This window comes from Natrix helvetica (assembly GCF_964273705.1).
Source record: "Natrix helvetica genome assembly, chromosome: Z".
NCBI classification, from domain to species: Eukaryota; Metazoa; Chordata; class Lepidosauria; order Squamata; family Natricidae; genus Natrix; species Natrix helvetica.
Genome location: NC_138554.1, coordinates 59561443 through 59583077, shown reverse-complemented (window position 1 = coordinate 59583077; position 21635 = coordinate 59561443). Strand labels below are relative to the sequence as shown.

General features: G+C 40.2%; 2 protein-coding genes across 3 annotated transcripts in view; one reads left to right on the top strand and one right to left on the bottom strand.

Annotated features, from left to right (window-relative positions):
* The window catches only part of YTHDC1 (YTH N6-methyladenosine RNA binding protein C1), a 36925-nt gene extending 34956 nt beyond the window's left edge, over positions 1 to 1969 (top strand). For both annotated transcript variants that reach the window (XM_081933444.1, XM_081933443.1), the window contains one exon: positions 218 to 1969. In XM_081933444.1, coding sequence (XP_081789570.1) covers positions 218 to 436 — 219 coding nt within the window. In that variant the 3' untranslated portion in view covers positions 437 to 1969. The remainder of the gene's footprint in view (positions 1 to 217) is intronic.
* LOC309401576 (UDP-glucuronosyltransferase 2A2-like) lies at positions 1158 to 19844 on the bottom strand (the record flags this gene model as incomplete). The annotated part of the gene is made up of 6 exons (XM_081970646.1): positions 19721 to 19844; positions 16755 to 16903; positions 10864 to 10951; positions 10549 to 10768; positions 3713 to 3905; positions 1158 to 1196 (listed from the first exon to the last, which is right to left on the bottom strand). The coding sequence occupies exons 1-6, from the start codon at positions 19824 to 19826 to the stop codon at positions 1158 to 1160; spliced, it is 795 nt and encodes a 264-aa protein (XP_081826772.1). The 5' UTR covers positions 19827 to 19844.
* Positions 19845 to 21635: the final 1791 nt, after the last annotated feature.

Sequence of the window (21635 nt, the reverse complement as noted above, 5' to 3'; positions counted from 1 at the left end):
AGGTAGTAGCACAATTCAGATTTTCAAGATTATTACCTTAATCAAAGTGGTCTTTAGTATATACTAACAGTTTTATTAAATACATTAACATTACAACAATTAACTATTGCTGCATAATTGGAAGCCTTTTAGATGCAAGTATTTTTAGTAACTCCAAAGTTGATAGAAGTTGTGATTTTAAACTTAGTAATATTTAAACTTATTCTGTCTTCCATAGCATGATTATGACATGAGGGTAGATGACTTTCTACGTCGGACGCAAGCAGTTGTCAGTGGTCGGAGAAGCAGGCCAAGAGAGAGAGAGCGGGATCGTGAACGAGATCGGCCTCGAGATAACCGAAGAGACAGGGATCGGGAACGAGGGAGGGAGAGGGAAAGGGAAAGAATATGTGATCGGGACAGAGACAGAGGGGAAAGAGGAAGATACAGAAGATAATGTATTGTGAATCTACAGTTACTTAAGGAAGCAAAAGCTTGTATATTTGCGTGTTTACAAGTAGTAAACTTTTATTTTCCTAAGTCATCATACTTGATTGTGTAGATGAATTTATAATTGCCCCGTTCCAAGCATGCTGTAAGCTGTGAACTGAAATACTTATTTCGGCCAAAAACATGCGAAGCTTGATTCTTCAGTTGATATTTTCATTTAAGTGGCAGTTTAGAAGACAAACATTTAAAGAATGTAGATGAATTTTCCCAACACGTTTATCTTAATAATTTAATTATATGTTCCTTTGAACACAAGTTATTAGCTGCCATGATTTTTGCTGTTTTTTTACATGTAGCTTTTAATATTTCGGGGGGGGGGGGAGGGTGTAAGTGTGGAATGCTGCTATCAAGTACGCAAAAATACTGGGTGTGTGATAGTTGGCTGTATGACAGTATTGAAGCAGTCGCCTTTTGTTTTTCTGTTTCTGTTTTAATTTTTGTAAAGACAAAGCTTGTTCAATAATGAAAGCAATAGTAATATGTTATTGAACCTGTGCTCTGATTGTATTTTGTTTAATGCTCGTCTAATCACCTCACTTGCACCCTTTTTTTCTCCAAATTAACCATACTGTTTAGAATGTCCATTGTATGTGTGTGTGCATATACGCGTGAGCACAAATACTGTTGTATTCTACATTGCTATCATTTCTTTTTTTTATAATAAATTGCTAATAGTCAAATTCCATGGACTTGATGCTTTCTGGCTTCTAAAAAAGAAAGATTAATGATTAATTTGTCAATGTCATTTCAGGCATTCAGGCCTCAGCATGAGACAGAAAAAGAGACATTGTCAGGGTTGTTCTAGGTAATGATAACCCAAATAAATTTCCATTCTTATCCAATATATTTAAATTGTGGCATATCTATTAATAACTCCATAAAAATATAAATATGGGAATCTCAGACTCAGGAAAGTGCATAGTTTTGTTATAGAAAAAGGAAACTTTTGGAAAATGATGGCCAGTGAACAGTTCCATGTTAATTTATTTAACCAAGTCCCATGCTATTTATTGCAATTTACTGCCAGTAAGAATGCTGTTCATACCTGAGATGAAGCAAATTCTCTATCTGATATTATAGTAGGAATAGCCTGATATTCTAGTAAATTATAGTCATTCTCTAATGAAAAGGCTAGAGGTATAAAGTTTCTGGACATTTTGGTTCTACAAATAACATTTCTTCTTTTTCCTATTCTAAAATAAAACAAAAAATAGCAATACCTGGTGTTCTTTACCAATCTTGTTATTTTGTCACCATAGGAATATAATGCAGTTTATGTATAATTGCTAATAAAATCATTTTAATATAACATTAACAATTGATTAACCAATTTGAAAGCGTGGTTGGGTATTTTTGAAACAAACTATGAGATTAGAAATCAGTTATAATTTATATAGAAAATGCATTGCTGTCAATGAAAGGGTTAATATTCTGACTTCAAAACCCTTGTATTTCTATTAAAAATGGTGTTTTCTTTTAACTTTTTTGTGTTGTTTTCTTCTTTTATGGAATAAAAGCATTAAAAGGCCAGAAAGAGGAATTTCTCCCAAAGCTTTTATATTAATGGTGCCTAGAATAAGTAATGCAATTGGTTAACTCGTTTTAATACAGCATGTACTCAAAAAGACACCTTAATTTAAAATGATCCTCTTCCAGGTAGGAAATACTATATCTAGGAGAACAGACTGACTATTCTCCTAGATATAGTATTTCCTATGTGGAAGAGGAAAAGAGACTGACTGTTTTTCCCTCCTCTATACACCCCATCCCTTGGAGTCTAGTCATGCTAGCAGGAGAACAGAATACCCTAGAGGATAGAAATGAATTGTGCTCTCTCAAGGACAGTATATCAAGGAATGCACTATTTTTATTTTTTCCTCTGCATAGAAAAAGAAGATAATTTTGTGAGAGAATTGTAAATTTATTACAGTCAAAACCAGTTGGTTGCTGGAGGCAAAATATTTTGTGTCTTGTCTTAAACATTTTATTCACAGTTGTAAGAAAACAATGCAGTCAACCATCCCATTTATTTACCTAGCAAAGAAAGATCCTGGGCCATTGTTTTGCCAAGAGTATACTTTACTGGAGCTTAAATGGTTACAGAGGTTTAACGAAGCGAGTTCTGGCATTTTGGTGCAGACTCTACACAATTAACATTCCCTTTTCCCTGGCCATTTCCTCTTTTTATCAGCAAACATTTAATCAGGTACTGGTATCTTTTTTGGTTAATGGGCCTTTGGTTTGATGGACTTTTCTGCTTTGCACTCCGATGGGTAATGTTGACAAGCAGGTGTTTGCTTTTCATTCCTTAGTTGGCATGCTTAGATTTTCCTTCCCACCCCAAATGTCAGGCTGTCAGATATGCAAAGCTTGGCTTGGGGGACGGTAGCCATGATAGATGCATAATCCATTTTTTAAAAAATGTTTTAAATCTTGAGAAAACAAATCTTGGAATTTTCCCTTTAACCCCTTACAGCTTGTAAAGCCCATTTATTGATAAAAATATTGCACAAGACAAGCAGTGAATTCAAGTGAAGGCTCTCCAAGATACTTGGGTTTTTTTGGCCTCAGAGCAAGTATTTTCTATTAGAAGTTATAAAAACTATTGTGAAAGCAGCAACTGTTGGATACTCATTAACTCTTGTTTGTTAGTAGCAATAGCAAATATCTATTCATCAGAACAGCTACACTGCAACACAATCAAAAGTTCTATATAAAATTACTGTTTAATCTGACTTTTCCTCATGTATGTGTTTGACTGCTGAAGATAAGTACATCACTTAGTCTAATTCTCTCTCCTGTATTAGATACTTCCATAAACATTTTTAAATAAGTGATTGGCATTTTGAGGAAAAAAATTACATATGAATTTCTAAATCAAGTAACAATTTGATTTGGAGAAAATTATAGAGAAGCATTTGCAAAAAATTACTTCTCATTAGAGCTCAATTTCTACTTCAATCACTTAACTACCAATCAAATCAAAACTAAATTTGTTAACACTTTACACATAAAAATAAAATTTAATGTTATGAATGGAATCTAATTATATGGAAACATTTAACATAAATCTTAGTGTACAGTGTATGAGCATAAACTATGTTAATCAGGTGTTGGGGACTCAGTCCCAGAAAAATTAATCTGTTTTTGATTTTTGTAAAATGTCGCCACATTTCCAAAAGCAGTATGAACAGCATTTAAAAGCGATGAATGCAAAAACTACTGTGCAGCCAATCAAGAAGGCTATGACATCCAGACAGTGATACTGATACCAAGACAAGTGATGGGCAGCTACTTGCAAATGTTTGGCACCTTTGTGACGTATGACAAATTCAATCCAAAAGATAGCCCGGTCCAGTGGCTTTATTGGTTGATCATGATGGAACTGAGATATTTTTAAAGCATTTTTCTTAAAACTGGAAAAAATAAAGGACAAGGAAAAGAATAAATTAGGAAAGAGTCAGAAATCTGCTTTCTATTGTTTTTAAGAACTTCAGTTTTCAAGCACTTATGGACTTTACATCAAACAATTTAGTGATTTGTCAAAATTCAAATTGGCTTACTGCCTGTTAAAAGTTTCTTACCCAAAGTAAGTTCATTACTATTATAACTGCTAGCTAATTTATACTCCATTAAAATACTATTTTATCTTCAATAACACTTGCATTCTATTCATTTTCATATATAAAAAATATTATCAAAAAGTTAGCTAGAATTTTAAGATCCTTTTCTGAACAATGAATTTAGGTATACTGAACAAAGCACAAATGCATTCTATACCGGGGAAAGGATAACGCTCCAAATTCTATTTAGTCCTAAGTAGCACAGATAATTGGAAGGGAATCCAGTCCAGTAAAATGCTCAAAAGTACATATTTTCCTGTTATCGTAGAGATGGCAGACTGGGTATGCTCCGTCCATTAACCAATGGGGCTAAGTCTACACTTAAGATGTCATCGGGCCCTTATGTCTTCTCCCCAGTTTCAGATTCAGTCCAACCTGGACTGGCTGTGAGAATTGATCTCTCCTCCAAATTAATTATATCTTTAATTGGTGAATTTTTCAAAAAAAAAATTGTTCCTTTAAATTGGTTCCTTAAATAATCCTTTATTCTACAAATTGGAGGGAAATTCGAAACTGATCTTTGGCTGCCTCTCGTCAGCCGTCTGATTGCCTGCGGTCACGAGTTTGCTCAGGAAGCCTGCCTTGCAATCATATCGGCCTGCTCACGAGCTACGGCTCCATGGCTGTTTCCCCGCGGTGCTCCTTGATTCTGGGCACTCGGAGGGAACGCGACAGGCCGTTTCGTGCACAGCGGTTCCAGGCAAGTCCAGTGGCCATTCTGCAGGTCGCCTGGCCACACTTACTATCAGCAGCCATTTTGCAGGTATAAAGCCCGCAAAGATAGTGGCGGCCATTTTGAGGCTCGGAAAAGCCTCAGAGAAACAAAATTGGCCATTTTGGACGCTTTAAAAAAGGTGTGAACTCTACAGCAGCCGTTTGGAGTGCCCAGCAACGCAGGATCATCCCAGGTGGACCGGATCAGGAGCACCTCGCCAGCAAACGGGTGAGACTGTTACTTATCTTATTGGGGTGTTGATTTATGTTTGGGGAAATGGCTGATCCAGCTATGGATACGAATGTAGCATTAGAGAAGGCAGGGCCATCAGGGGCAAAGAGCAGCAGGAAGAGGCAAGCCAAAGAGGCCCCTTCCTCAGGAGTAAACCCCAGGGTCTCTAAAGCGACTACCAGGGCAGAAGAGCGCAGGCAGAAGGCCATTGAGAAAGAAATTCAGAGGGCCCCAAAACAATAACATATTCTAACTGCCCAGTCCTCCCTCTGAGGATCACCAAGTGGCATCTTCAGCTCCACCTGTCTTGCCTCCCATGGGCCCTGACCCCACCATCCCCTGGCCTATTAAGAAGGGGAATTGTCTTCTTCGGAGTCCTCGTCTTTGATGGAACCTGACAACAGAGGCAATTTCTTTGATGTCCCTCTCAATAGGGAGTGCACCTTTGAACAGGCTTCCCTCCCGGTTACACATGGCTCTGCCCCTCCCCCCACCATGTACACCTCTCCTGCTAATATGGCAACCATCATTGCTAAAACCATTAAACAGGTCATGGCTGCTGGCCTACAACAGCAACCCCAATCTGCTCCATCACATGGCCATAAGCATACATCTTCTGCGTCTCAGCAACCTGATCCCTCTGCCTCTACTTCTCAGGCCTCAATTGGTGGGGAGCAAGATAACCTGTGGGACTCAGACCTGTCTGATGACGAGGTGGTCACCCCAGATACTCCTGCCTTTGCTGGATTATTCAAAACTGATCGTTTTAAGTCCCTTCTTCTTAAGGCCATTAAAGCTGCTAACTTACCATCTTCTGCTTCAGCTTCTACTTCACAGGATAAACCGGCAGAACAGGCTTCAACTGAGGGTCCCAGTATCCCATTCACCAAACCCACGGTGGAAAACGAGGTGATCCCTGTTCCCAAAATATTCCTGAACATCATCCAGAAGCAGTGGAAGTCTCCAGGCACAGGTCTACAGCCGACCAACCTTGACAAACGTCTCTACAACATTGCACCAGACCTCACCAAGTTCTTTGAGACTCCACCACTGGACGCACTGGTTGCAACCCTGTCTTCACCTACTGTGGTCTCTGGAGCCCCTGAGGAGGTTCTCAAGCCTGAGGAGAAAAGGTCAGATCAAGCCTTAGTCAAAAACTATCAGGCTGGGGCCTGGGCTGTTAGGGCCTCTATGGCCACTTCCTTTTTCTCCACAGCGGCCTTGTTTGGATTGAACAGCTTCAGGAGCGCATCGCTTCTACTGACACTGGATCACATAGGGATCTCAACAAGATCAGGGCAGCGGTTGAATTTGCGGCTGATTCTTCCCTTAATGCTGCTAGATTCGCTTCTAAAGCCATGGCCTCTTCGGTCACGGCCAGGCGTCTGCTTTGGCTCAAGCCATGGCAGGCGGATGTTGGTACCAAGTGGCGACTAGCAGCCTCCCCATTCAGTGGCACCCAATTATTTGGTAATGCCTTAGACTTGTACCTCACGGAATCTAAAGACAAGCGCAAGGTCCTTTCATCCATCTACAAGAAACAGGACATCGGCCCGCTCCCTTCTATAGGAGGTCGCCCTTTCGACCGGCGGACTCCAATCCTACACTCCCAGACAGGGATCTCACCAGGACAGGTCTAGTAGAAACACACAGCGTTTCCCCTCCAAAAAAATCTTACTGTGCAGGAGGCAACCACCATTTTTCATGTAGGAAATGACTATCTGGACTCTCTTCCGATCGGAGGCCGCCTGGCGTTCTTTGCCCATCGCTGGGAGGAGACCACAACAGACAATTGGTACTCAAAACAGTCAAATTTGGTCTCATGCTAGAATTCCTCTCCATCCCCCAGGAACACTTCGTGCCATGCCCGGTCTCTCGATGTCCTCGCAAGAGGGCACTGATGGAACAGGCCATTCAGCACCTGTTGGAAATCTGGGCCATCCAACCGGTTCCTCACAAAGGGCAGGGTTTTTATCACGAAGGGCAGGGTTTTTATTCCGGGGGATGGAGAGCAATTTTAGATCTAAAAACACTGAACCACCACATTGTCTATCAGCGGTTCAAAATGCATTCTCTGCATACCATCCTCCAGGCGGTCAAGAAAGGCGACTTCCTCACTTCGGTAGACTTGACCGAAGCTTACCTTCATATCCCCATCTTCATAGACAACCGAAAATATCTCCGCTTCTCCTATGGGGGGAGGCACTTCCAGTACCAAGCTCTTCCGTTAGGTCTATCCTCTGCCCCCAGGGTATTCACAAAGGTACTGTCAGCACTAGCCGCCCACATCAGGTCATCCCCTGTTCGGATTCTCTGTTACCTGGATGACATCCTCTTGTTGTCCAGGACTCCGGTTCAGTCAGAAAGAGATATCACCCTCACCATTCACACCTTGCGGAATCACGAGTTCGGGGTAAATCTCAAAAAGAGTCACCTTGTTCCCAGCACTCGCCTTCTTGGTAGACACCATGGTGGAGAGGGTGTTCCTATCCAACTGCATTCTCAGTCTGAGGGAACTTGTCAGGAAGGCGCTATGTCTACATAAGGCATCCCTTCTTCTTCTCTCCCAAGTCTTGGGCAAGATGGTATCCTGCTTCGGGATTGTCCCGTGGGCCAGGTTTCACAGGAGGAGCCTTCAATAGTTCATGCTTCCACATCAAAAGGCCGACAGGAGCAGCTCTCCTCTCAGGGCCCCCTCCTCTCAGGGCCCCCCTTCCCAGACAGGTATTACACTCTCTCAAATGGTGGCAGTCCCGGGAAATTTTGCAAATGACCTTGTTCAGAGAGCAGTGCCGTCTCACACTTACGATGGACTCAAGTCTGACAGGATGGGGGGCACACATGCAGGACCTAGTGGCTCAGGGTCAGTGGTCCCTCGAAGAGAGCCAAAACAGCATAAATTGGCTAGAATTGTGGGCGGTTCGCCTCGCCCTCAGACACTTCCACTACAGAGTTCAGACCCGTCACATATTAGTCCTCACGGACAATACCACGACCAAGGCACACATAAACAGACAGGGGGGAACTCATTCCTTGCCCTGATGCAGGAATCCAACCTGTTGTGCCAGTGGGCGGAATCCCACCTGTCATCTCTCAGGGCAGAACACATCTCAGGGGTCTCCAACATCCAAACAGACTGGCTGAGCCAGACAACGATAGATCAGGTGGAGCTCTTCCGTCGACTGACACTACAGTTCAGCCTCTTAGTCCTAGAGCTGTTCACGACGGCAGACAAAAACCAGGTACCCAGGTATTACTCGAGACTTCCACTGCTTCTGGAGGATGTTCAGGACTTGCCTCATGTCCTAGAGGCTTTGACTTCTGTGCCTTTTGAACCTATGATATCTACTTCTTTGAAACTGTTGTCCTTTAAAACACTGTTTTTGGTGGCTGTAACCTCAGCCAGACATATTTCTGATTTGGCTGCTCTTTCAGTCAGGCATGACTTGTGCGTGTTCCATCCAGACCGAGTTGTCTTAAGACTGGACCCGACTGGATACCGGAGGTCAATAGCTGTTTCCACCGAGGTCAGGAGTTGACCTTACCTGATTTCTGTCCGTCTCCCCGTCACGAGAGGGAGCGCAAGTGGTATACTCTTGACATACATCGTGCCCTTAAGATCTACATCGACCACACCGCCTCGTTCCACCACTCGGAAGCTCTCTTCATCTCCTTTCGTCAGAACTCCTTGGGTACCAAGGCTTCATTGTCTAGTCTGGGGTGCTGGATAAGAGCCTGTATTAAACTGTCTTATGAACTTCAATCCATACAGGTCTCTGCAAACATTATAGCTCACTCTACACACAGCGCTTGGTCCACTCAAGCCACTTTGGAAGAAGTCTGCCGGGCGGCCACTTGGGCATCTCCCACAGTCTTCATACGTCATTACAAGTTGGCTGACGCGGCTTTTGGGCACAGGGTGCTACAACAAGTGCTTGTGCCCTAACGGACCTTTTATTACAATTTCTCACTCTACCGTGTTTCCCCGAAAATACAATCTGTCCTGAAACTAAAGCCTTGCCACATTTTTCGTGTGGGCAAAAATATAAGCCCACCCCCGAAAATAAACCCCCTAGACAATCCCCCCTCCAGCCAGGCAGAGCACCGCTCAGCAACATAGCGGTATCCTGAAGGCGCCAAGCCGCAGAAGCCGGGGGAGAAAGGCGCTTACATTGCTTGGCGCCTTTGGGGTACTGCTAGGTTGGGGAATGGCATTCTGCCTGGCTGGAGGGGGGAGTTGCCAGGCAGCTCCTCCCTTGCCTCAACATGTCCAGGCCCAGCTCCCCTTGCTGCTGCTGCAGCAGCAGCAGCAGCAGCAGCCGTGCTCCAAGCATAACGTCTTCTCCGGTTCCAAATTCCCAAATTTGGCTGCCGAGTCTTCCAGCAGTGGCCGCTCTAGGAGTGCGCTCTATGGTTGTAGGCTGGCTGCTGGAACTCTCTGTAAGAGAGTCTTCTGGACAGTCTTCCAGCACCCAGCACACAACCACAAAGCGCACTCGAGAGCTGGACATGTTGAGGTTAGGAGGCATGCCTGCTGGGGGCGGAACAGGCGCTCGCGCAATCCCCTTCTCCAGCCAGTCAGAGCTCCTTGCACTGACCTAGGGGGTATCCCGAATGTGCCAAGCCGCGGGAGCTGGGGAGCAGGCAAAATGCCACGTGGCTTGGTGCCTTAGGGATACCCCCTAGGTCAGTGAATGGTGCTCTGCCCGGCTGGAGAGGGGGTTTGCCGGGTGGTTGCTCGTGAGTTTGGTCATCTCATGGCTGCTTCGCCCCTGAAGCTGTGCCCGGCTCTTCGGGAGCCAGTTCGCAAGGGAGCAGCCACCCGGGCAACCCCAAAACAATAAGCCCTCCCCTATAATAAGCCAAAGGCCATATTTTGTAAGTAAAAAAAAAATAAGACGCTGTCGTATTTTCGGGGGAACACAGTAGTGGACAGTCCAGCCTTTGATACGTCCCAGCTTTACTGCTGTCTCTACAATAACAGGAAAATGGGAGTTGGTTCTTACCTGATACGCTCATTTTCTGGTAGAGACAGCAGTCAGCCCCGCCCTGGTATGGGTCATGCAAGGGAATGTCTTGTGCGGAGGAGAGATATACAGTGACTATGGACTTTCACTTTTTGCTCATAATTCTCATCTGAGTCTACAGTTTTCCTTCATCTGAAACTGGGGAAGAGCCACAAGGGCCCGATGACATCATAAGTGTAGACTCAGTCCAATTGGTTAATGGATGGAGCATACCCAGTCTAGCTGCTGTTTCTACTCTACCAGAAAATGAGCGTATCAGGTAAGAACCAACGCCCATTCTACTGTTATCTCCTTATAGATATACGAAAATTGGGCCTAATTGAGATAAAATAACTGGTAAAGTAACCAGAATTACTATTTTTACAAAAATAATCATGACATCAAAGAAAAAAACCAGCAAATTGATTACTATTAATATCTTAGACATAATCTATATTCCGAAGAGAGTTTATAAACAACTCACATATCATTATGAATGACAGTATTCACAGCATTTACTAAATCATCTGCTTTCATTGTATGGATATCTAGTTCCACAGCCATTCCTTTCACCTTCATATGGATAATATTATCAAACTGATCTGCAAAGAGGGGAATTCCTACTATGGGAATTGCATGGTAAATGGCTTCATAAATTCCATTGCTTCCACCATGTGTTATAAATGCTTTGGTCTTTGGATGGCCTGGAATAAAAAAATGAAAATGTTCTGACAAAATCCTTTAAGATACGAGCAAAGGGGCTGTTGTATTCAGTCTAAAAAAGCATAAGGTGTCTCACCAAGAAGATCATTTTGTGGTATCCAATCATAGGTCCTGGTATTGGCTCCAAGCATTTCTAGCTTTTTCCCTTTATACCGCCAGATAACCTAGGGTAAAATAATTGGAATACTATTCCATGTAGTCCAAATTGCAAACAATGTTAGAATTTATCCTGGCTGATGAATTTTAGATTTTTGAGTTTGTTTGGGTGATTGACTTGGGTCATGGATCTTTTAATGTTGCATTCTTGTAAAATTGCTGAAATTCCAAGGATTGCAAGATAATTAAATGCAATAAATGAATAAAATTACAGGCCATTATTTTTTATGACAATAAAACAGGGAACTCATTGTACTAGTAATTCTTGTTTTAAATTCTTGCATTTAAAACATTTATGTTGCATAACCAGAATTAGATGTATTAGAATGTATTTCTTGTGTCTTTTATCATAAAGTTAATAGAAAATATGAGTTTTAACAGAGAGTATTTGCAATCCCTTCCTTAGTATTGTGGGAATTTTCAGAAAGAAGTAAATTACATACAATCAATTGAAAATGCATATGTTCTAAATTATCAAACTCCAAAGAAGTTAAAAGTTATCAGGATAAGAAAATTTTAGACACAGTTCAATTAAATGAAAATTATGAAATATAAGCATCCTTTGTAAATCAGTAAGTCAGAAATTTATTGGAGAAGAAAATGAAGATTTTTGGATTATCCATAAAGTATTCTCCTTCATAGAAATTTGTGCGTATGACTTACACCTAGGAGACTGACCTTCTGTGGAAGCTGGCTGAGTGCTGATGCAATTATATTATTTTTTTCATCTGTTAAGTTTTGAACCAGTGAACCAAGGGAAAATACTACAATGCCATGTTCACCTGAACTCTGTACAAAATTTTCAATTTCCTGTAAGCAAAGAAAAAAAAGAATCAGACCTCATTATCATGGCATGAAATGTTACATTTTCTTTGGTTGGCCATGATTAGTGTGCTCAAATCACATAATTTTTTATCATAATGCAAGCAGATGATGGACCAGGAAAAAACAGCATATAGTAATTTGCATTTGAAAGAAGCAGAAGAAATAGAATAATAAGTTGGAAGGACCTTGGAGATCTTCTAGTCCAATCCCTTGCTCAAGCAGGAGATTCTATACTATTTCAGAAAAACGGGTGTCTGCCCTAATGAAGCTTGTCCACCCAAAGGATAAAACACCCAGAAACAAATAGCATTGTGGTATACAGAGCACAATACAGTGAGGCATGCAGAGCTCTACATTGGGGAAACAAAACAACTGTTTCATAAACACATGGCATAACATAGGAGAACAAACCCATCAGAACAAGATTCAGTGGTCCATCTACATTTAAAAGGCAAAGACCACTTTTTTGAAGACAGCAAAGTTCACATTTTGGAAAGAGGACTGCCGATTTGGGTGGGTCAAAGAGACCATCTATGTCAAAATTGAAACAACCCTCTCTTGACAGAGGGAGAGGGACATGACATCATCTATATCCAGTCTACAATACAGTCCTTTCAGCAGTTCCAAGAAAACTCCACACCCATTTGCACTAAGCAGGTGACCCAGAGGACACAGATAAATCTCCAAGTGGCCTCAATGACTATCTGAAAGAATGCAAATGGCCAGCTGTCAGCAGGGTGAACTAAGAGCACATATTTATATTTATTTACATTGGATTAAAGATTTGAACTGAAAACAAGGTGGCTTTCAATTTATAGTTTTAACCATTATATAGTACCAATTTATTCATTGCGATTCAAGACAGGCAAGCTCACAAGAAATAAAAGAACGTTGACAGTAATGGCAAATCTTTTCGGCACTAAGTGCTGAAAATGGAGCGTGTGCTTGTTGAAGATGATCTGCCCAGGTGGCATGCATGCGCCAGGAAATGAACTTCCAGTTTCTGGCATGTGCACTTCCAGTTTCTGTGTACACTTCTGGTTTCCGGTATGCATGTACGCACGATTATTAGCTGGCCAGTGCGCACAGCAGAAAATGGACGACCAGTTCTTCAGTTTCCAGCATTGCCACACGCGCAAAGGTCAGCTGATCATCACATGCGCATGCACATCAGAAACTCAGAAGATTGGGCAATGCCGTGCGTGCCAGGCAACATGGCTCTGTATGCCATTTCAGGCACACGTGTTATAGGTTCGCCATCACGGACTTATATTGAGAAAAATTAGGAATCCATAAACAATAGAATTCCTGCAACAGGTATAATTCATGACCCAATGTCAGGCATGAAAGACTAGGACCACATGTGAAGTTCCAATTAATGAAATTATTATTACTAATGCCATGCACAATAATATTCTCAAGTAATGGTTAGAGCCTACTACAATAGGGGTCAACAGAATTCACAGTAGGTTGTACTTAATGCATTTGTGGTCCCTCTTTTGGGAGTCTGATCCCTCTTTTACTTCCATCTCATACTCCTTTTCTTTCAACAGTCACCCCTTCTTCCATGTCACCTTTGTAGCTGTCCTCTCCTTCTTGAATGGTTTCTTCACAATCTGAGTTCTCATGTGAACTTGGCAGGGGAGGCAGTAAAGCCATTTCAAAGGAATCTTCCTCTCCCATGTCCAAATCAACCTTTGATCCAGCTGGCACTTTGCTGAAAATGTTAAGACTCTCACCCACCCCTTGGGATGTGAATGCCAGAAGTGGTGGAGTATTCAACTATCCAATCTCCCCTAGCTGGGTCCACAGAGGCTGATTAACCCCTTCAGCTACTGATTCTTAGAGCAGGTCAGAGGGCCAGGAGCTTAGTCAGTCAAGGTTAACCAGGGAAATGTTGGTGAAACTACTGAATCAATTCAGGAGCATGGACATATCTGGTTTTCTCCCAAGAGTGAGATTACTCAGATTCTGAGTATACTTTCGAATGCATCAGATACTGTGTTCCTTTTGCCTTTTATTCTGGAATCTACAATCTCTATCACTTCACATTCTTTTTCTCTTCTCGCAATCAAGTGGCCAAGTGATGGAAGCGCAAGCGTACTATGGCCTTTTCTTTTGAGTATGGCGAATGGTGAAAGGTTGGGTTTTCATTGAGAGGGCAACTGTAAGTGAAATGCTGCAGGATTGATCTATTGGATAACTTTGAAGGGACCCACAAATTTTGCATCTAGCTTCTTAAACAGTATTTTAGTGATTAAGAATGTGGTAATAACAAAACTTTATCTCCTGCTCCTATAGGAAGCTTTTCTGTCAATGGGCATCTGCAACCTTCTTGTATACCGCTTTGCCTGTTCTAGTTGCTTTTTTATCAGTGTTGGGCAACAAGCTGTTCTTGCAAAAAAACCCACAACACATGGAATGGAGCCCTCCTCACTCAGGCTCCCTGATAAAACTGTCAGATAATCAGATGTATACTGTACAAAGCTTGAAAGGGATCATAGCAATTAATGAGACACATTTGTATGCAAATTCTGCCAATGGTTAGGAGTGAGGGCCAATTGCCTTGGCTGTATGTGCAATAGTTTCTCAAATATTGTTGTAGCATTTGATTAGTCTTTTCACCTTACCATCCGTAACTGAGTGGTGGGCTGAAGACAAACTTACTTGGACATTCAAAAGTTGGAACAGTACCCTCCAAAACCTGGGAGCAAATTGAAGCCAATCTGGATACTATTGCTCTCTAATGAAAGACATGATCCAAAAAAAGTTGAGCAGTGTCTTTGACAATGGGCAGCCCTTACAAAGGATGAAGTGAACCATCTTCATAAACAGATTCACTATGACTAGTATAGATATGTACCCATGAATTGCAAGTAAATCAATAATAACATTGGGAGGGTATATGCCAAGAGTGTGGGGGTAAAATGGGGGGGGGGGGTGTTGTAACAGCTCTGCTGGCTTTTCATGGTGGCGTTTATCCTTCTGTGGATATAGAAAGACTCCAGCTATCCCTTTTGTATTGACTGCTATTTAGACCACCATTTTTAAAAATATTCTATGCAGTGTTTAGAACATTCCCCCATGCCCTGTTGTCTGGTTATCATGGCAAAGCTGCTAAATCTCTCAAAGGTGAAGGAACCACAATTCTGCCCTTGTGTTTAACATTCTTTGCTCCATTGAAAACAAATACGGTACCTTGTGGGACTTGAAAGAAGTGGTCTAGAGGTTGTTGATCCTAGTGATTAAGTCCTGATGGACTTGAAGACACCAATGTCCCTTGTGTGGGTACATGTTGGAAATTAGAAGGCTGTAAGATGCTGGCACCTATTGAGCTCTGGAATAATGTGAGTCCTCTGGGACAGCATGTCTGGAATAAAATTCTTCAAACCTCGGACATACTATACGTAGAAGTCAAATAGGAAGAATGGACTACATCTCACTTACCTTGGATCATTGCAGCATTTCTAGGTTTTTAAGGTCAGTGTTGACTTTGATGGGCCAATGCACGCTTTCCAAAAATTGCCTCCACTATTAGAAGGCTGGCTTGACTGCTAATAATTGTTTGTTTAAAATGTCATAGTTTTGTTTCAGAGTGGTCAATGGCCTTGAGAAAAGTACTCAAGATGAAGAGTACTTTCCCCCTCCCAGTCCTCTTGCAAGAGAACAGCCCTGACAGCCACATGAGAGGCATCAGTCTGGGTGATGGTTCAGGGTATTGAAGGAGGGGTTGGCATGCAACAAGCTGTTTTAACTCCTCAGTTTACTGTGAGTGTATCTAAGCAAATTTGACTCCTTTTTTCAATAGCTGTGTTTATGGGCAAAGCATGGGATAAACTTTCTATAAAAGTTTGCAAAAACTTAAGAAGTTCGGAACATACTTAACTGTGCAGGGGGGGGTTGCTACTCAACACTGCTTGGACTTTCTGAGGATCCATTTCAATTCCATTTGTGGAAATGTGGTACTATTTTAAATCAAAAGCATTTTCTAATTTAACTAAAAGATGGTTTTCCCTTAGCTTACTGAAAATCTCCTGTTCATGGTGGTCATGTGAGATTCGTCTTTCGAGTAGATTAGTATGTCATTCAGATAAAGCACCACAAAATAACATCAGATGCAAATCCAATGTTAGGTGTAGTGGATAATAGTGTCTCACCATCACAGAATTCAACCATTTGTAGTCATGAACAATTCACATGGGAACCTCACCACTTGGTTTGTGGTATCGGAATCTTCTTGGGGATGAAAAAGGTAGCTGCTGAAATTGGTGACGTCAAAGATCTAATTAAGTCCTTCTGCAAGTTAGAGTCCAAACACTGGTTTAAAACCAATAACACCTTAGCAGGTATTTTAGCTCCTTGAATTAAGTCTATAGCACTGTTGCAGTTGTGTGAGAAAAGGACTGCTGCTTCTTCATCTCCAAATACATCTGCAAAATCCGCATACTTGCTTGGTAATTTGGGATTTGCTTCCCTGGGATTACTGATGACCAGAGTTTGCCTTGTGGAGATTGTGATTTACTAACAGAGAATATGTTATTCTTTGAATCTAAGCAAAAGGGGGAGTATGTACTATCAAATCAATATTGACTCCTAGCAATCATATAAATAGATTTTCTCTATGATGATCTGTCCCTAACATGGTTTTTCAGATCTTGAAGAGGTCTTCCAGAACTCTTATTAAACAAGACCTTCTTTCATTTTAATTCACTACTGAGATCTCTTTTCACCAATCCATTTCTGTTTTTCAATCATTACGATGCAAGCTGCAGTTCAAGAATACATCTATGTCTGTCCCCAAATCTTACTATAATTTCAGATCATCTTCATTCTATAGCTGCCTGTATTTTCAGTTTCCACAAACTGAGACAAAGAAGAAAATCCACAATTTAAAGAAAAAAAATGCTGCTTCTAAGGGATCTTTTCCCTGTTGTACTTCCTTTGAAAAAGCTTTATTATTACCAGATCAATGACGGATATAATTACCTCAGATAAAGGCTTGGCTGGCTGGCAGTGCAGACCTCCAACAAATTCAAAGTTTGGTAGAAAAGGTCGTGGAAATTCCAAATCCCAGTAGGTTCGGATTAACCATATTTCTGCTTTACCCATTATTTCACACAGTGTTGTGGGTCTCCCTATAGATAGAAAATACTGCTTATATTCAAATACATTTATGTACTGCTTGTTTTTTCTGCACTGGTACTTAATAGGTTTAGTGATGCTGATTTCAGAAATATTCAAAATCAATACATTTATGTTTTCAACTGAATGTTACTCAACATTTTAAAAAAACATGTTATCAAGGGTGAGCAAAACTTTCCCAAAACTATGCATTGTTCATTGGAGGGCCAAAATAGATCAACTTTCTTGATAGGGAATCTTCCATTAGCATTGGGTAATACTTTAAAAAACTATCTAACTAGCTATGATGAGCGTACTGAATTCACATACCATATGGATAAACCTAAAATGGACAGACCATATGGATAAACCTAAAAAGGAAACAGCAACTGAAACAGATGGCTGACCAGGGGGGGGGGGAATGGGGGGATTCATTTTTTAAAAAAATTCAATTTGATGAATTAGAAGTTGTATTTGTTCCGAAAATTAATCTGCAGTGAGTCATCTGAATTACACGGAATACAAATTATAAAGCTACAATGGAATTGAATGTGTAGTGTAAATTGCAGATCCTGTGGATTCTTGCCCAGTTATCTGGGAACATAGGAGGAAATGAAAGCAGTGAATAAAAATCAAAACATTTGACCAATACAAGATAGAACAGGTCCTAGACTTTGATTTTTTAAAAAGTATATCTATTCCCAGAAATCCACAGTTACAAATAATTATACAAACCTATACATGTGTGTAATCTTTGTTGCTGCCCTTTTTTAAATGATTTCGTTATTAAGATAACTTGGCTAATACAAAACTGAAATAACTGAAATTATGAGCCAGTTTCCTGTTGATCCATATGGATTCATAAATCCAAGTACTCTGTGCATAAAGAAAAAGTTGTTTCATTCTTCCAGTATTATTTAGAAGTGTAAATAAAAATGGAGCCAAAGTTTTAATATCTAACAAAGAATTTCTTACATTGAATATTCCACTGGAAGTTAAAATGTGTTTCAAATTATTATTTATTTATGAATAAACCTGATAGGTTTATTAATGGCAACAGAGATCAGATCTTTATTGCTTCTGGACCAGGATCCAACCAAAGAATGCAAAAAAAAAAAAAAAAAGGACAGGTTTCTCACTAGGAGGGGAAATGGACAGAAAAACCTTGATCCTGTTAAACTGGGTGCTTCCAAAAGCAAAACTGAACTATTTTTTTAACATGCTAGCCCATTTCTTTCTTAACCACAATGGTGAGGAGGGAGAACAATAAAAGCATTTAGTTGCAGATTATGTAGTTACTTTTTAAAGAAGGGCATGCTTTACTCCCACAATTGAAAATGCAATCATTTTAAATAGCAAGTTAGTACTAGATATTCCCAATATCACAAAAACAAAATATGCTCAAATGTAGGGTATCCTTCTCATATCTGTTTGGCTCAAAGAATAGCTGGTTTGAAGAGTTAGGCACTATGACGTGGTTAGCAAAAAAAAAAAAAATCCCAATAATTTAAAAGGGGTAGAGGCTGAGAGTCTCTTTGAGAAGGCTTCTGATCCCTGCAATTTACAGGTGAATTTATTCTTGGTGCAGCAGTACCATTTGTTTTTTAAAATCCTATTAAATATCTTCATATTTGGATAGGTTTTAGTGACCTGAAGGTTCAAATCTCTTTTTTCCTTCCTAAGAAGATTCAGCAAGTTTATTTCCAACACGGCCATGGAAAAACATTCTAGAGACAGAAGCAGAAGTGAACTCCCCAGGTCAAAGGCAGATGGTCTCTAGTCCTTTAGTTGTTCTTGAATTCCAATTCTTGTCTGCCCAATTACTCTGTTAATGATCTGTGGCTGTTTTGATTAAACTGGTATTTGAAGACTGATACCCCCACCCCAATTCTGGGATACATAGAATTAAAGGCTCACCTTGTGTTATAAGCAAACTACTATTAACATAAATACAACTAATATTCGAGGAAAATGGGCACACCTTGTTTTTCTGTATGAGATTATCCATAACTTATCAGTTTTTCAGAAAACTTCAGAACAGAACTAGTGGTGCTAATAACAAGGTGCTATCTTTTTATATAGGGGGAAAGCAAAATTATACTTGTTACTAAATACATTACATTCAGCTGGCCTTCTCTTTTATGTTTATTTTTATTTATTAAACAGTAAATAAATATGCAGAACGCAAATTTAAAGTGAGATGGTACATCCAATTTATAGGACTTGTGAATTTCCATAAGAATCATATATCTAGATCTGTGAAATAGCAAACAAAATATGACAACCTCGCTGCCATGTTTGGCCAAAAACAGAACCTAGACAAATGGAAGAATAAAAAACAAAGAGAACAAAAGGAACAAAAGGAGGCTGGGTGTATAACTGTTTAAGATCAAAATGAGTCGATGGATTTGCATGTTTTTATATGTTTTACATATGCAACACAAATGAAGCTTTGAGCATATCAGCACAGATGCCATTTTGACTTCACCTCATAAGCACCTCTGAAAGAAAAAGACTATCTCATCTATTTTTTAAATACATAAAATACCAAACTTGCTCAAGTGAAATTACTGTCAGGTAGGAAAATTATCTACCTCAGTTTTTTTCTCCCAGATCTTTTACAATTCCATCAACCCTAGCCAATATCACACAAGTAGGATTGACAGGCATATCTATTCTAACCTGCAGCAATATATTTAATTTATATGTTCAGAATGAGACTTTTCTAATTCTGCTTTATGAAAATTCTTTTAATCCAACTGTTTTCCTTCAATACTGAAAAATACACCAATGATACTTGAGAAGTAAATAAATGAATAAAAATGACTTACCCAAAACTTGACTGTAATAGGAATCCCATTCCCCCCAATGTTTTTGGAAAATATAGTCTTGAATGTAGTAAGAGATAATATTTTTTATCCTTTCTTCAAATGACATTTTGTCTGTGAGCCCAGATAAAATAGCTGGAACATAAGAAGGAGGAGCAGGCATTTTTCCACAATGTCTCTCCACTGTTGAGGCTGGAGAGAACCTCAGCGTATATAAGAATGGGATGTTCAGCTTCAAAGCAATCAAATCACCACATTGCATCACAGGATCAGAAAGAAGCACATCATATTTAGCGTTCCTTAGCTTAGACATTAGTTCTTGATTAGATAAAACTGCTTCACACATTTTCCGATTTAATTTATTTAATTTCTCCATCAATTTCCCTAGTTCCTGATAAAATCTATAAAAGGTTATAATAGATGGTTTGTTATTCCACCACATTATTATCAAATCCATGATCAAAGAATTAAACTCTTCCTTCGTAAAGGGAACAGAATATACTTCAAAATTGGCAGCTGAGATATCTCCAGGTGTGATGAAGAGAGATGTTGTCGGAATCAGGATGCTGACATGATGGTCTCTGTTTATCAGTTCCTGAATTATTATTTTAATATTTAGCCAATGGCTGGCATCTGCTGGCCAAATAAGCACATGCCCACACAAAACATTTCCTACTAGCATTACCTGAACCATCCACAAGGGGATGACAAGTTTTATTGCAGTTGATCTTACTGAAGTCACTATAAGCTTTTCTTGGGCAGTCATATTTTCTTCACAGATTCTTCCTCAATGAATAATTTCTGCAGAATGCTTCCTGTCCTTAACCAGGTGGATGAGTTCAGTTCTTAAGGACCTCTAGTCAAATTCTGTTCTTTAAGGACAACTTCTGGAATAAAGAAACAAAACTTTTTCACTACATCATCATTTCAGTAAACATTTATCTTTACATCATCCAAAAACATAAATAATTTCCTCCTTGAATACCAATACAAAATGACTGGTTTATTTCAGGATTTGATAATGGTGCCAAGCAAAAAAATATCAGATCCTACCTTTTAAGAAAATAAGAGATAGTGGTTATCTTCAGAAAGCTCCAATAAGGAGGAACAATCAATCATGGCAACAAAAACTTTGTAACTCAAAAAAAATGGTGGTTTAGCTTTAGAACTATTACTAGAAATTTATTAACTAGAATTCAGTAAATGATTGGTAAAAAATAATTAAATCATTACAAAGGTTATCTTTCACTATAGTTAGCACTACTGAAAGCTGTTAAAGAACCTAGATTCTTATAGAATCTGCTCCATTTATAGTCAGAAATGTTTCACTTCCTGCCTTGTAAGACATACATTTACATTGTAAAGCACAAGGAGAGATCCTTAAGACAAACTAATAATTTTTAAAATAAAAATACTTAGTATCTAAAAGTGAAATCAGATCAATAATAAAGCAACACTTATTAGTTTAAGCAAAGCTAGTTCCACACACTATTCTTACATTCAATCATACGTGGCTCCCCATTAAACTTAGGTGTGCCCAAAGCAAGGCCTAGGGCCATGATGGCGAACCTATGGCACGCGGAGCCATTTCTTAGGGCACATGAAGCGTTGCCCTGTCAGCTCCAGTGCACATGCATACTGGTCAGCTGACTTTGGCCTTCATTTTTGGCCATTTTTCACCATTTAGGCAAATAGGCCTGATTTAAAGAGACAGTGAGTGGGTTGGAGGGGAGGGAAGCGGCAACAGCCCCGGCACATATTCCTCCTCGCCCATTGTGGTTGCCAGGGCTTCTCCTTCATAATGGGCTCCAGGAGGAAGAGGGAACTCCATCTCCCCCATGGGAGCTCTCTCTGCCAGAAAAGCCATCCGGGAGGCAAGAACGAGCACATACTCTCCTTCCCTCTTTCTCTTTCTCAA